Source organism: Lytechinus variegatus, chromosome 15 (assembly GCF_018143015.1).
Source record: "Lytechinus variegatus isolate NC3 chromosome 15, Lvar_3.0, whole genome shotgun sequence".
Classification (NCBI taxonomy): domain Eukaryota; kingdom Metazoa; phylum Echinodermata; class Echinoidea; order Temnopleuroida; family Toxopneustidae; genus Lytechinus; species Lytechinus variegatus.
Window position 1 is genome coordinate 29,171,208 of NC_054754.1, and position 14,527 is coordinate 29,185,734.

At 36.6% G+C, this 14,527-nt stretch overlaps 1 protein-coding gene across 1 annotated transcript; it reads right to left on the minus strand.

Annotated features, from left to right (window-relative positions):
• Positions 1-5,686: 5,686 nt before the first annotated feature.
• Positions 5,687-13,518, minus strand: LOC121428785 (cyclic AMP-dependent transcription factor ATF-3-like). Its single transcript, XM_041625613.1, has 4 exons — positions 13,081-13,518; positions 8,649-8,935; positions 7,563-7,670; positions 5,687-6,788 (listed from the first exon to the last, which is right to left on the minus strand). The coding sequence occupies exons 2-4, from the start codon at positions 8,913-8,915 to the stop codon at positions 6,627-6,629; spliced, it is 537 nt and encodes a 178-aa protein (XP_041481547.1). The 5' UTR covers positions 8,916-8,935; positions 13,081-13,518; the 3' UTR covers positions 5,687-6,626.
• Between the last annotated feature and the right edge of the window lie 1,009 nt (positions 13,519-14,527).

Below are 14,527 nucleotides of genomic sequence, written 5' to 3' on the forward strand. Positions count from 1 at the left end.
CTCAGATCACATTTGCTATGAAAGTTTTTTTTTCCAAAGCATGACACAGGGGTGTAGAACTGTACCATTTTTTTTTTTTTTTTTACAATCAATGGCAACTAGGAAAACACCAGACGAAGAAAATTATCCCTGTTACAACTCCGCAGCAGACAGAGAGGGGTAGTTTCTACCTTGAGACAGGTGTGCTTCCAAAAGGTGCGTTTTAGTTTGAAGAGCCTCATACCTGTTTTTTTTTCTTCTATATCCCAGACACAACAGGGACACTTAAAATAGAATACGGAAAGACCCACCTTTTTATCACACCTGCTGGTGGCGAGTTCGAACATGAGAAAGCAAAATATAACCATAATGATTACAAATACATAATCTCCCTTTTCTATTCCAGCGATTGAATATAAAACCTGATTGGAGCCAAGCAGTGACATAAGCGACGAGTGATCGAATCTAAACAGCCATGCGTAAATCTAATTGCATAGCCGTATTTGCACATTTTATTCGCGTGGTTTAGAATGACAACATCCGAAATAGGAGAAACAAATAGGTGGATTATCAGGAACACAAGATTTGTTGAAGAAAGAGGAACTCAGTTGATGTCTGTTGTTTTATTTTCATCAAGTGGTTCTATTTTTGGTAATTGCATTTGCAGGACTATAGAGGATGAAGGCTTCACATCTCGTCACGGTTTGTGATTCAGTCATGTTAATTGCAAACCTGTTATGAAAACGTAAAAAGAACCCTTAGGAAATTGAAAATTTTCTAAATCTATATCGACGCAACGGTGTGTCTAATACATTTATATTTTCATGTTTATTTTCAATACTGTCTTCAGAATATTCAATATGGCGCGAACTCCCGACTCGTTTTGAGCCGGAGATGGCGTCATTTCCGAATTGTCGTTTCTTCATGTTCTTCATGCATGCATACATGCCCATTTTCGGCATCTCGGCAGCGGTTTGCAGCAGGTGATGAGACAACCGCGTAGCCAGGATTTAATTTTGGAGGGGGCGGTAAATGCACGCGAAGCGTGCCAACACTTACAGAGAGCGCGCTCCCTAGGGGGTGGGTGCAGGGAGGGGGAGTTTCCCCCTCCCGCGCGAAGCGCGAAGCTTTTAGTGTTTCATAAATTAAAATGAAAAGGAGCCGTTTCTCTTGTCTCTAGTACCTCCAATTCGGTTGACTATATTGCGATTTTGAACCTTGTTTTCAAAAGTGATTGTGAACGCACAAAAGAGGTATACAATGGAGGAAATTAAAATGATAATAACTCCGCGCGAAGCGCGGAAGCTAAAGTGTTTTATCAATTTTTCTTGCCATAAAAAGGGTCCCGAGAAAAGGGTATTCTCAAAGATATATTGAAACTTTCTTTGGAAAGATCAGATTTGATTACAAACAATTTAGCATCAGTGCATATTTTTAACTCGCAAAACAGAGGAGAAGATTGGTAGAGGAAGATATTCCTCCCCGCGCAGAGCAATGAAACTCTGAAATTTCAAAGGGCGGACGTTTCATCAAATGTAGATATCTCTAATACCCAATCGTCTCTAATTCAATTGATTTTCTAAGATTATTGAACTTCATTACAAAGAAAATAGTGCGCATAAAGTTGAAACTTCTGTGATTTATTGAAATTATCTATCTATATAATAAAGGATGATTATTTTTTTTTACTTATCCTGAAGCGCTTCATTTTGAATATAAAGAAACTTAAGTGTCATTCAAAATTTCAAACTGAGGGCGCAGGACAGATGAATGTATACAGGGAAATGACATGAAGTTTAATACAATTTGATAAAAAATATTGTACTTTTTTATTTAATACGACACGAATTCCATACCTTCCTCTTTTAAAATTAGGAACCTGTTTGCCCCCAAATTATGATTGTTTATAGTAATGAGCTGAAAAGCGGGAGAAGCTGACTTTATGGAGGTGACGGCAGAAACTGATATAAAGATTTTACCCGCTCGGAGCCGACCAGACCAGAAGTTGCGCGATCAATTGAAAAAAAAGATAACTTCATATATTTACTTCGGCCTAACCTTACTCAAATTCATGCCCTAATGTATACAATTTTAACTTTAACTGGCAAGAAGCACATAGCTGAGGTGGAAAAACAGGGTTAGAGAAAAGGTGGGGGAACAATGGAGAACTTCAATATTGTCATTTGACCGCGCGCAGCGCGGAAGCAAAATTCATATATGAATTTAGAGCAAGAAGAGTGAAGGAGTTTCTCTTTTGAGAAAAAAAAAGAATAAAATGAAAAAAAAAAACACAAAGCTACCTTTCTTCCCTTTCCTCCCTTCCCTTTTCCTTTTCTCCTCTCTTTTTTCCCTTCTTTTTTTTTCTTTTTGGGGACGTTTTTTGGGGGGTGGGGCGACCGCCCCCACCGCCCCCCCTGGCTACGCGCCTGTGATGAGATGAATGTAAACGGTTTATACGTTGTTCCTAAACAGGAAGATTCTGAAGGGTCAACACAGTGTAAACAACAACAACACCTATAGGTGTTCTAAGTACATGGACCATATACATCATAGTGTTTGAACATAACACCAAACCCAGCACCAAACATATAACACCATGATTTTAACGCTGAAATGCTCGGTGCTGCAATGGGAGTGCTCGGTGAACTGGCAAGCCCTGATCTATTATCAGACTATCAAAATGAAAACTGTGAGAGAATGACAATTAATTGGTACTTGCTGACATTAAGTCTCATCAAAAGTGCCCAGATAACCATTCATCTATCGAGTAGCTTATTATGCGTTTATTCCAAACAAAATGCAGAAAAAAGAGTCAAAGGTTTTGCACGGCCACTCTCATGATTCTCGGTGGAAAACAACTGCTTGCACTCTTGTATGAATATAACGTTAAGGCCATTATAAAACATGGGTCGGAGCTTTCATCGACCTTTTTATCGACAAGTTGTCAGATCTGACAACTTTCATAGATTTTGATTGGCTGAGAAGTAAAGTTCATATGGCAACTGTCGGATAAAACAGGACTTGTCAGATAAAAACGTCCGACAACTCCTTACGCGAAACGCTCTCCGGATCTGACAGTATGTCCAAGATGATGGCGATCGACGGGAGCGCCAAGTGTTTCATTCAGTGAGGTAAAAGTTATACATGCTTTCTATTATGTAAAGTTATCTAAGCAAGATGGCGCACACCGCGCGGGGCGCCACTCATTCAGCTAGAATATAGCCAGTGACGGTATTTCAATTTCTTTTATTCCGACTCTGAACGACTACAATTATCTACAAGCATTTCTAAGGTTTCCTCCACATTTCCGTATTATATTCTTCATTCATTCATCATTATCGACACGGGAAAGGGCAAAGCTTAAAGAAGTAGATGATTTCAAGTATTTAGCACGTTTAGGTTCATACATTATGCGACTCAACATGCTCAAGAAAAGACTTCTTATCTAGGAAAGCTCTTGCGTGGAATGCATGTAAGAAACTGCATTTGATTTGAGAATCAAATATTTCTCTATCAACAAAACAAACAAATGGGTAAATTACACTTTAATGTGGCTGCCCAATTCAGAGAACACGTTGACCTGGCCTTTCAATTAATGAGGAAACGACTGCTGAAGTCTTATTAAAATGGTACTACAAGTAACGCGTCAAGGTGCGAAGATGAGTGATAACCCGTGGATGTACTTCTGTCCAATTCAACTAACCATTTGTTTACGTTCATCAACTTTTCGTATTTTCAATCGTCATTCACACAATTCATGTATATAGTACCAGAAATAATTGATGTGTGATATATCACTCCCAATCCCTATAACTTAGATTTTAAAAACAGTCAAAGCAGTGGCGTACCTAGGATTTTTCACAGGGGGGCAAAATCGTCCGCCAAAAAATTTGATAAGCAAAAAAAAAGGTCTTCAACCACAAATAAAGGATTTCGTACCAGAAAAAAATTGACAAAAAACGGTCTTCAACGTCTCGTCAGGGAGGGGGGAGGATGGGTACCTTGCATAGGTTGTGACTCGTCAGGGGGGCAGTCTGCCCCCGTAGGTTCACTAGTGAGTCAGAGCTTTATAACATCATGGTCTGAACTTACATTCACGATAGACCCCTACCTCTTAGTTGGGCATGAAAGAGTTAGACACGTTGATAGCACGAAACATGATAGCCGGACCCATTTGCCCCACATGAAATCCAAGTTGGGCCCATTTGGGCAGCTTGTATTGTAAAAATGCCAGAAGATTACACAAGAGGGCCTAACATCGAACCAATGGGTTATTGAATTAATACTCAATGCACTATTGCATTATTGTGAAATACATTGCATTTCATGTCATATTTGAAAAAATGTATATTCTAATATTGTTTTCAATATGTTTCTTTCACCTCTTAACTCTATCTTTTTATGTTTAATATCATTTCATTTCTTAAAGAAATCATAAGGTGGGAGGGGGAAGGGGGGGGGGGCGACCGCCTCTGCTTCTAGATGTATAGTCAATACATACATGCACAGCCGTACAGATTGGGGGCCAAGGTGAAAAGGGTTCACAACCCCCCCCCAAAAAAAAAAAGAACGAATGAATGAACAAGGAAATGGAAGGGTAATGAGGAATGAGTGACATATACAATTTCCAGAAGGTTATATCAGAATCTATCAAAAAATGTATTAAAAAATACATAAATATTTTCGGTCACCTGCTTCGCTCGCTCGCGTCTTTTTGAATGTTTGCTCCATCCGCATATATCTGATCCCTCAAAATTCTGGCTCTTTACAAACACTGCGTTTAGGATGTATTAAGTTCGTTTTCTACTTTGTCATGTTTGTAGAAAATATTGACAGTACCATGCATTGACAATATGAATTTCAACAGCTTCCCGTATCCTCCTGCCCTTCGTTCATTAGCGGTTAGGTCGTCATGGTCATTCCGCAGCTCGTAAATAGGAAACGGAGTGTAACCAAGGAGCTAATGACTTAATGATCTACTCATTATTACGTAAAGAAACTCCATGAATTGACAAGGATACGGATACTTCTGTCACCTCTGGGTACCGTTTCATAAAGACCTGTTATAATAACAAAATACTACACTTATCATTGACAAATTTACTATCAGCCAATCAGATTAAAGGATTTTAGTAGCTTTAAACTGTTATTGCAAAGTTGTTATGATAACAGGTCTTATGAAACGGGTCCCAGATAATTTTTAAAGCTGGAACTATTTTGCTTGTCAAAAACACGACCTGACAAATTGACTGTATTGGAAGTCTCATTTTAGCTCAGATATGATCTTTTTCATACTCATAAAGGTTTACTTCCAATTGGTCTAATGGCAATTCGTCTAATCACCGACTCGTCTACTATCATTTGGTCTACCATCAGTTCTTCCACTATCCACATTCGCCCACTCACCTTCGTCTAATAACCAGTTGGTCCAATAACCAGTTAGTCCATATACCATTTGGTCTGATTGGATAAGTGTTAATAGGGCGAAATAAATGAAAAGAAAATGGGTATAACGAAATGGTCATAGAATACCATGTTAGTAGACGAAATGGTCATAGACGAACTGGTGATTAGACGAAGTGATTATTCGACCAAATGGTTGGAAATGTTGATGGACGGAATGGCATCAGACTAAATGAAAGTAGACCATGTGATGAGTGGACGAGTTGGCAATAGACGAATAGGCAGTTCACCCTCATAACTGTACTAGACTTTTAACGTGACTTTCTCCCTAATCCACGGTCTCTCCAAAAGCAAGAACTACCCGAACAAATTTGTTTGCAAATTCATTTAATATAATAGTACTCAATTCAATAACAATTAATTATAAATATACATATATTCTTTTCCTTTGATAAAACTCTATGATAAAAACGATTTGTAAATCACAATATATTGAAATATCTAGTACGCATACCACGTTTATAGTTCAAAGCTAAGGCGGTTTTTTGGTTGATTTCATAAATAAACATCAATTTTGTTTAAATTCAACCACTATTTGGTGGTATTAGCGAATCATGTATAAGTAAACATGAAGGCAATAAAATGTTTCTATGACCTACTTCAATATATTACCTCTTTAATAATATTTAGCAGCCGTCACACTGTTAACATTTGTATATCCTATTTCATTTTCAATTTGATAAAAATACAGTTCTTGATATTTCTAAAGCACCTTTGCCACGAGATACAAAGAATGCCATGATTTCTGATCAGGAAAGGAGATAGAAATATAAAAAAAGTACCAGGCAGTCCAGTGCAAACATCATCATGATATTGAATATAATGGGTTAAATGCTTTTTTTCTATCGTGTTAATAATATTTTTGAGAGAAATGTCTGTCTAGCACCATGCTTTCCAAACACTCCAAAAAGCATATCTCCTTATACAGAATGCATTTGGACACAGTCAAGATCATGATAAGCGCCTGAATTATGAGATAGTTGCCCAATACGTCTACGATCATGAAAACATGGAACTATCTCTATTACGAAAATCCAAAATTTGAATAGCCTCAGTGATCGTCAACGGTTTCAGTTCAGTCAGAATCGTCATCGTTCATTATCGTCATTATGTTCTATGTCCCATCTCATAAGACAACCACAATTAAAAGTTCAAACAACCCGACAATGATATCGTAGACGACTTCAAGGATCGATGTGGAGTTCTTCGACGACATGTGCGTGTCTCTGACACTGTCCACTGTGATCGTGCTCGGTGAGGATGGCGACAAGTTTTGCTTTCTGCTCTTCGAGTTGATCGATCTCGTCCAATAGATCCTGCTTGTTGCTCTCCAAGCGTTCAGTTTCCTGTAAAAATGAGACATTTTCTGTAGAATGAAATGACAATGCTTTACAAAGGCATATTTAATGAAACCTGAAATAATTCCACTATGATCATTATTTAAATAAGGGACAAATAGTGGATTTATGGGCAGAATATTAAACACCAATAGTGACTGCGCGCTTTCGATTTCCCGTCACGGACGATCTGACGAATTATCCAGACTGGAGAATGAAGACTTTCGTAATTTTTTTAAAAGTCATCAGTTTTCTGCTCTTTGCTCTTTCTGAGATACCTGCTTTATATTTTTCTCAATCAGAGAAAGAAGACGGCAAACCGTGACACGAGCAAAATAGTAATGTAATTGATTTTGACAAATTGCAGTTTGGTCCACACCCGTTTTGTCTAGTTTCCCGTTGGTCTCATCCCAAATGGTCTAATCCCAGTTCGTCTAAAAAAGATCGTCGACTAATCTCGTGGTCCAATCTCCATTTAGCCAAATTTGTCTGATTTCAAGTAAGGCTATGGGAGACTATAGCAATTTCGTCTAACATCCTCTTGGTCTAATAGAATTCAGTCTATATGATAAGATGGATCATTTTTTCCTTTGTTCAAGTGCAAAATACGCATCAGACTAAATAACAAGTAGACCAAATGGGTATTAGACCAAGTGTAGTGTAGACCAAACAGCAATTAGACCAAATTGATAGTAGACCAAATATGTTTAGCCATTGTGGTATTAGACTATCTTAGAATTAGACCAACTACTTGTAGACCAAGTGAAAATTGATTTGACGCACCTCCACCAAGACAAATGTTCTTTCTCTTCTCCTCTCTCTGCATTTCGAAGCAGCTACCCTGTTTCTTTCTCGGCGTTGTCTTCGTTTGTCTTCTTCTTCTTTTGAAAGCTATAATGATAATAATAATAATAACAACAACAACAACAGCAATAATGATAATAAGAAGAAGAATAAGAAGAAAAAGGAAAAGGAGAAGAAGAAGAAAAAAAAGAAGGAAAAGAAGAAGAAGAAGAAGAGAGAAGAAAGAAGGAGAATAGAAAAAGAAGGAGAAGAAGAAAAAGAAAAAGAAAAAGAAGAAGAGGAGGAAGAAGAAGAGGAAGAAGAAGAAAGGATAAAGAAGAGAATGAAGAAAAGGAAAAAAAAAGAAAAAAAAAGAAAAATTAGAAAAACCAGGAAAGAGTTTAAACAAGTAAAAATAAATTATGTATTCAAAATAAAAGAAATGTAGAATACTAGTACATGTATGTAGTTATCATAATCTCTTTATACATTTGTTAAGGATATAAGCCCAACGAAATACGAGATGGCCTATTCGTATTTACAAGATATGCGATTCGGCGAAATACCTCAATATTACTATTTATTTATTTATTTACTTATTTATTTATTTTATTTATTTATTTGTTTATTTATTCATTCTTATTTATTTGTTTATTCATTTATTCATATATTCATTTATCTCTTTTGCTATTATTATCATTATCAATATTATTTTTCTTATTGTTTGAATTATACAATATTTGTACCATATCTGTACCATGAAGTATTAAACAATGGTCATTTCACGTGTTCAGGCAGGAATTACTCATTGTTTCACCTGACAATGAGGAGAAAGGTAGAATATTTCATATTTCATATAACAAATACAAGAGAAATAGTGAGTGGATGATGTCATCAGTCTCCTCATTTGCATACCGACCAAGATGTGCATATAACTGTTTTGTGAAATTAAGCAAAATTTAAGAATGTCATAACTTTCTTATTTTACATCCGATATTGGTGAAATTTTCAGTGCTGTGCTTGTTGTAATATCCTCTTTTAATTCAAATCAACTTTTTGTTGGGGTGGATTTGTCCTTTAACATACCGCTTCTTGTCCATTATTCTTCCAATCCAGCCTGATGCCACCTAGTCCCTTCTGTATTCTTTTCTGTATGATGCTGCACCGTATCTCATCGCGAAGCTGGGTTCCTTGATTCAGACAAGCATCGGACACATCCCCATGATTCAGGTAATCGTCCCCAGACATCAGCGGCTGATTGGCGAACGATCCCGTATCCGAGTCCGATGAGGAAGTCGACGCCGTCGTCGCGAGTCCGCCTGACCACATCAACGATTCGGCCGAGGTCGTCATGATTCCACAACTCCTTGTCCCTGATCAGTAACGAAAATACAATTGTGAATATTGAAAAATTGTCTACAATAATTAGTAGAAATTATACATAAGAGCATATGCCGTTTTTGTTCAGACATTATTTATAACATTATAAGTCCATGTTATGTGGAACTAAATTAATTACGATATAAGTATACTGAAATATTCTTATCTATTTGTTTACTAATTCATTTATTCATCTATGTTTTTATTGTAAATTGCAAAATAAAATAACGTGAAGGATAGTCAGTTATAAAAACTGCTTTACGACGGAGCCCTCTACATGTACCAACATGAACATGATCAAATATACACAAAAACAAATGAAACTGGACTTTAATTATTTGATTTAAACATAACACAAAAATTAAAACATATAGAGCAAACATAAAAATTATGAAACCAAATAAGGAATGGGCAGAACGGTGCTAAGTTTTAATAAATGTTTGGCAAGTTGGCAGCCTCGTTTAAAAGGCTTGTTAGAATTGGTGATTTGAAGAAAAAAATGAAGTCTATGGGTGACACAACATTTGCTCCTGCGACAATTGCTCCGGGTTTAATTTTGTCTAATACCTTGGTCACATTTGTTCTACGGCGGCCGTACGGCGAGTCGAAACCAGCCGTTTTAACATTTTTTTGTACCAGCTACATGTCGGTGGTTAAAATAAAAATGAATAAAACGACTGTTTCCGACTCGTCGTACGGCCGCCGTAGAGCAAATGTGACCATGGTATAAGAGATAGGTTTATAGGGTTGCAATAGGGTTTTATGTTTGTTTATAAAATAGTGTAGGGTATAGTGTTAAACCCAGGGTTGAAGGTGGTCATTCCATTAGTGTGGGGAATTTAGGGCAGAACAATTGGCGCCGGAGCAAATGTAATGGAACCGTTTACTTTAAACTATATTGAAATATAGGCTTGATTGTATAATAAAGACATTCTGTAATCATTTTGTCACACCCCTATTCAAACTATTTTGTGACGCTGTTATATTTACGTTTGGTTGTCTCGGTAAATGCAGAATTTTGTCCTGAAAAATCATACTTCTTTATGATTTACAGAGGAATGTTATTATTTAGAGCAAATAGCCCCCAATAGCCCATCTTGAGGATATATGATTATTAATTGACAATTCCACACGCACAATTTTACACTGGAACAATGGTTATAAATGACTTTTGAACTCTACCGATCGAGCTTTCATGGAAAAAAATAACTGGCTCTTATCTGGAAAAAGTGTTAAGCAAACATATTAATCAATTCCTGGTACCTTTTGTACTTTTGGAGATGAGGTGATATTTCATACATATGATAAAGAATAATAAACGTTACGAAAGTTTTATTTTGAATAATGGAGTATCACCAACACCAACGCGTTGCAATAAACTATGCGGTAATGTTAAAATGAACATTAGAATAGACCAAAAAGGAGGAGGAACATCTAATGCAAAGAACAAATAAAACAGATCTCAAGCTAATCTCCTAAAATCAACTAATCTGAATGGAAACATATCTTTGCAGCTTGATGCACGCCTTTTCACAAATATTTATATATATTGAACAAAATGACCTGTGGTGGCTAAACTACTGGCTATTTAAACTCGCCTACTCGTGACTACAAATCAAGTAAAACTTTTTAAAACTAACATAAACAATACCACCATAGCTATAATTCTACCACGAAGAACAGAGCTCCCATTTAAAGGCGATATATTTTTTGTAACAATTTGGAAAGATTCTTGCGTATGACGTCATGATCTTACTTCTTCCTCGTCACGCTTAGATTTCCTTTCGATAGGTCACTGTGGAAGTTTGGAAGTTCAGTTCGTTCTATTATTTCCTCCCTTGCTTCCTATACGATACCACTTAAAATGAATCACCTAGCTTTGTCATAACTTTAAAATTAAACAAATATTTGAAGGAAAACCCAGAATATCAAAGGTGGATGTATGGGAATGAGTCAGATTTGTGGGGGTATACCTCGATCTATTTATAAAAGTGTCAATAATGATGAATAATTTGTAAACCATTTAATAGCTAGACACGTGGTTTTCTTAAAACTACAATGAAGTAATAAAATCTAAGGTCACATGCAATTTTACATTGTAAATATATAAAAAATTGCACCAATTAATAAAAAATAAAGTCAAGCTTGATTTATTTTTTTTAGTTGTTACCAACCATTTTAGAAGCGAGCACAGCATCATCTTACGCCTGGGTACACACACAATGTCGTATAACCTTGGAAACCTGCGGGCAAAAAATCTACCATTTGGGGGGACTAGAAATTTTTCCTTTTCGCTTACTAGATTCTTGATGAGGCAACTGTCTACTGATTTTTGAGTTGATAACCCTCCTTGGGTAAAACTTCTAGAGGAGGCTAATGCTCATTACTCTACATTCATGGTTTTACTAATGCTGTTCACAAATGTTCCTATGAGAAAGTAACCCCTCCCCAAAAAGACCTGTGCGCGCATAATACAGAGAGCATATTATAATATTCCTATACAATTTTGACTATTTTGATGAAAAAATATATAACATCAAGATAACCCAAACGTGTAAAATGAAGAGAATAACTAACTTCATCAAAAGTGAAGGTAAGTGATTTTACATACCATCCTCGAAAACCTTGATTTTTAAGCGGTTGTTAAAACCTGTTTTCACGGAAACAACCGGAGTCCCGTAACACAAAGGTTAGTGATTAATCGTAGGCCTACGCTTGATTTTTATGATTGATTGTAGTACATTGTGGTGAATGTAATCAATCATAAGAATTGTTCTTCAATGATTGCTAAGTTTTGTGTCACAGCCCCCAGCTTGTTGAATGTCACTTTATGATAGAATGTATTGTTTTGGGTTCATTATAAAAAAATAGGCTTGCAACTGTTATTGTACAAAGATAAAAAGAGATATTAAAAAAGAACAAAACAAAATCAAAGAAGCAAAATAAATGAACTTAATGTGCTTGAATATTAGGGTTTTAAATATCCAAAGATTGTATAGTCGAGGTATATACGATTTATGTGTGTAGGTCTAATGCCCAGTCGTGAGTAGAAATAGTTCTATTCCAAATTGTAATAAAAAAAATCAGCATATTGAATAATCCTATTAGAATATGGAATGAGCATTATAGGATGACCATGACCTGGAATAATTACCAGTAACAGACATACCGCGTTTTACCAGGGTGTTTTACTCGGAATATACATTATTATGATTATCATCATTATATACCTGTGGTCCTCGGTAACCTTAATTGGTCACATATTTTAGGATCTTTTTAAAAGAATGGGCAAAAAACAAACATCCTTTATGAGGACTCATTGTTTATCGAATATGTGCAAATTCATAATCACTCAACCGGACAAGGGACGATACCGAGATGACTTTAAGAATAAAACCCAAACGTGCATGGGAGAACAATATTCATGAATGTTTGAATAAAATCCACCAGGATATAACGGAACTGCAAAGTCTTAAAAGAAATTGAACTTTGTGACGTCACAGGCAAGCAACACAAAGTTGAATGTAATTTTACGAGTGCATTCATCATCCGAGAAATCATTTCAACGCTATAATAATATCGGTCGTCACACTTCGTTAAAATGGACAATATTGGGGCTTATCCCTGTTGGGTTTAACTTAAACTCAGGTTTAAAGTTGTGGTTTAAGTATGGAAAGCCAAAAGTATCAACATTTTTATTGATTTGTATATTTCTTATGTTTACTGTGCTCTTTCCTGATTCGTCGATGGTGAAGATAATCATTTATTTATACTTCCTGCACCGTTATAAATGATTTGAGAGCCGAATGAGCTGAAGTAATATGACGTCTCTACTGTTAGTGATTATGTAACAATTGGCTGTCCATACTTAAATCACAACTTTAAACCTGAGTTTAAGTTAAACCCGACTACAGAATATGGGCCTGCCGTGTGTGTCACAAAGTACGTGTGATAACAGTGTCTTCTCCTAGTGGACTTATCATTCACTGTCTATGTGATTTATGTCTTACACACTGTTGAAATGCTCGAATTTGACAGAGAGGCGGTGATTTCACATTATCTTCCACACTGTGGCACACACTATGGGTCATTGTGTTCTCAGCGATACGTAATGAAAGCAAATACTCTGGGTACTTACCAAATAAATAGACACAGAGATAGTTCCGTTCGATGTGAAAAAAATAAATCCCAGATGGCAAGTTCACTTGTGTTTTTATTTCAAATGCCAAAAGAAAATTGCAATGAACTCCAACTCTCCGACGGAAGGATTTGGAAGAGTCTTCTTTTCTCTCACATAGTCATCTGTAGAATATCAATTAGTACTACTACAGGATGGCATGCAGGTAAGCTTGTTGTTTGTACGGTTATAATGAACCGTGCACCGACTGACAAAGTGTCTAATCTATTACATTGTTGCCATTATTAGCCTGTCATACTATGGCGTGTGATTTCCGATTTCTCTTTTAGAGTTCAGCAAACGGTGTTGTTTTGTCTTTTGATGGAAATACCGGATCTAGGTCCAAGTAAAATGGTTCCGATCTGGGATCAAGCACACCAGGAAATACAGCGGAACTCCTGTGAGCTAAGTTAAGTCTCACGGTCCGTTTTTTTTATAAAGAGTTACAACTTTGCCATTGTAGCAACTGCCATGGCAACAGGGCTCAGCAGCCAATCAAAATCAAGGTTACCATGGTAGTTGCCATAATGGCAAAGTTGCAAAAGTTGTAACTCTTTATGAAACGGGTCCCATGCAGATCGACCAAATGTATTATACCATCGACCGGTTTGGAGTCGGTTTTTGTTGGTGTGAATGTACACTGTTAAAAAAACCCTGATTTTACAGAAAAAAAGAAGATTTTGCAGAAAGCAATAACAGTCATTCTGTAAATTCATAAAAACAGGAAATTTTCTACAATTTAATAGAACAGGTCTGTTTACAAGGGGAAAAGTGTGTTTCATACACCAAATACCAATTTCCTGTAATTTTACATGATATAATGTAAGATTACGCAATCTGGTAAGATTACAGGTGTTCTCGAGACTCTGCTGCAGGAACTTCTTTTATTTTAAGGATAAATTTTCTAACAGTGTAGCACTAATACGCAGTCACACCAAATCGGATTCCGAACCGATGCGACTGTACGGCAATGGTAACGTTATTTCCTTCATCGAGAAATTGATCCACAAAGTGCAGCACTCAACCCAGGTGAGGTAAATGGGTACCTGGCATGAATTTATTCCTTGAAACGCAGCGCGCGTAACAGCTGCACTGCTAAAGCCATGGTAATTATGCTGCATATACTGTAGAGCGCTTAGAGACTTCTGACAACGTAAATGTTGAGCGCTATATAAGCAAGTATAATTTGTTTCGCCTTTTTCCCTTTTTGGTTTTGAAATTTTGTTCCCACTCCCCGGAGTGGGGACTGGCATGTCCAAAGTGCCTCAAATTATTCAAAACTAGATTTCTGGTAAGTCAGACTCATTTTCACCCCCTCTATCGTTCATGTCAGGATATGTTCTGAATTTGGTGACACCGAGTCTAGCCGCAAGGCAATCTATTTATCGAAACAATACTTATCAAATTT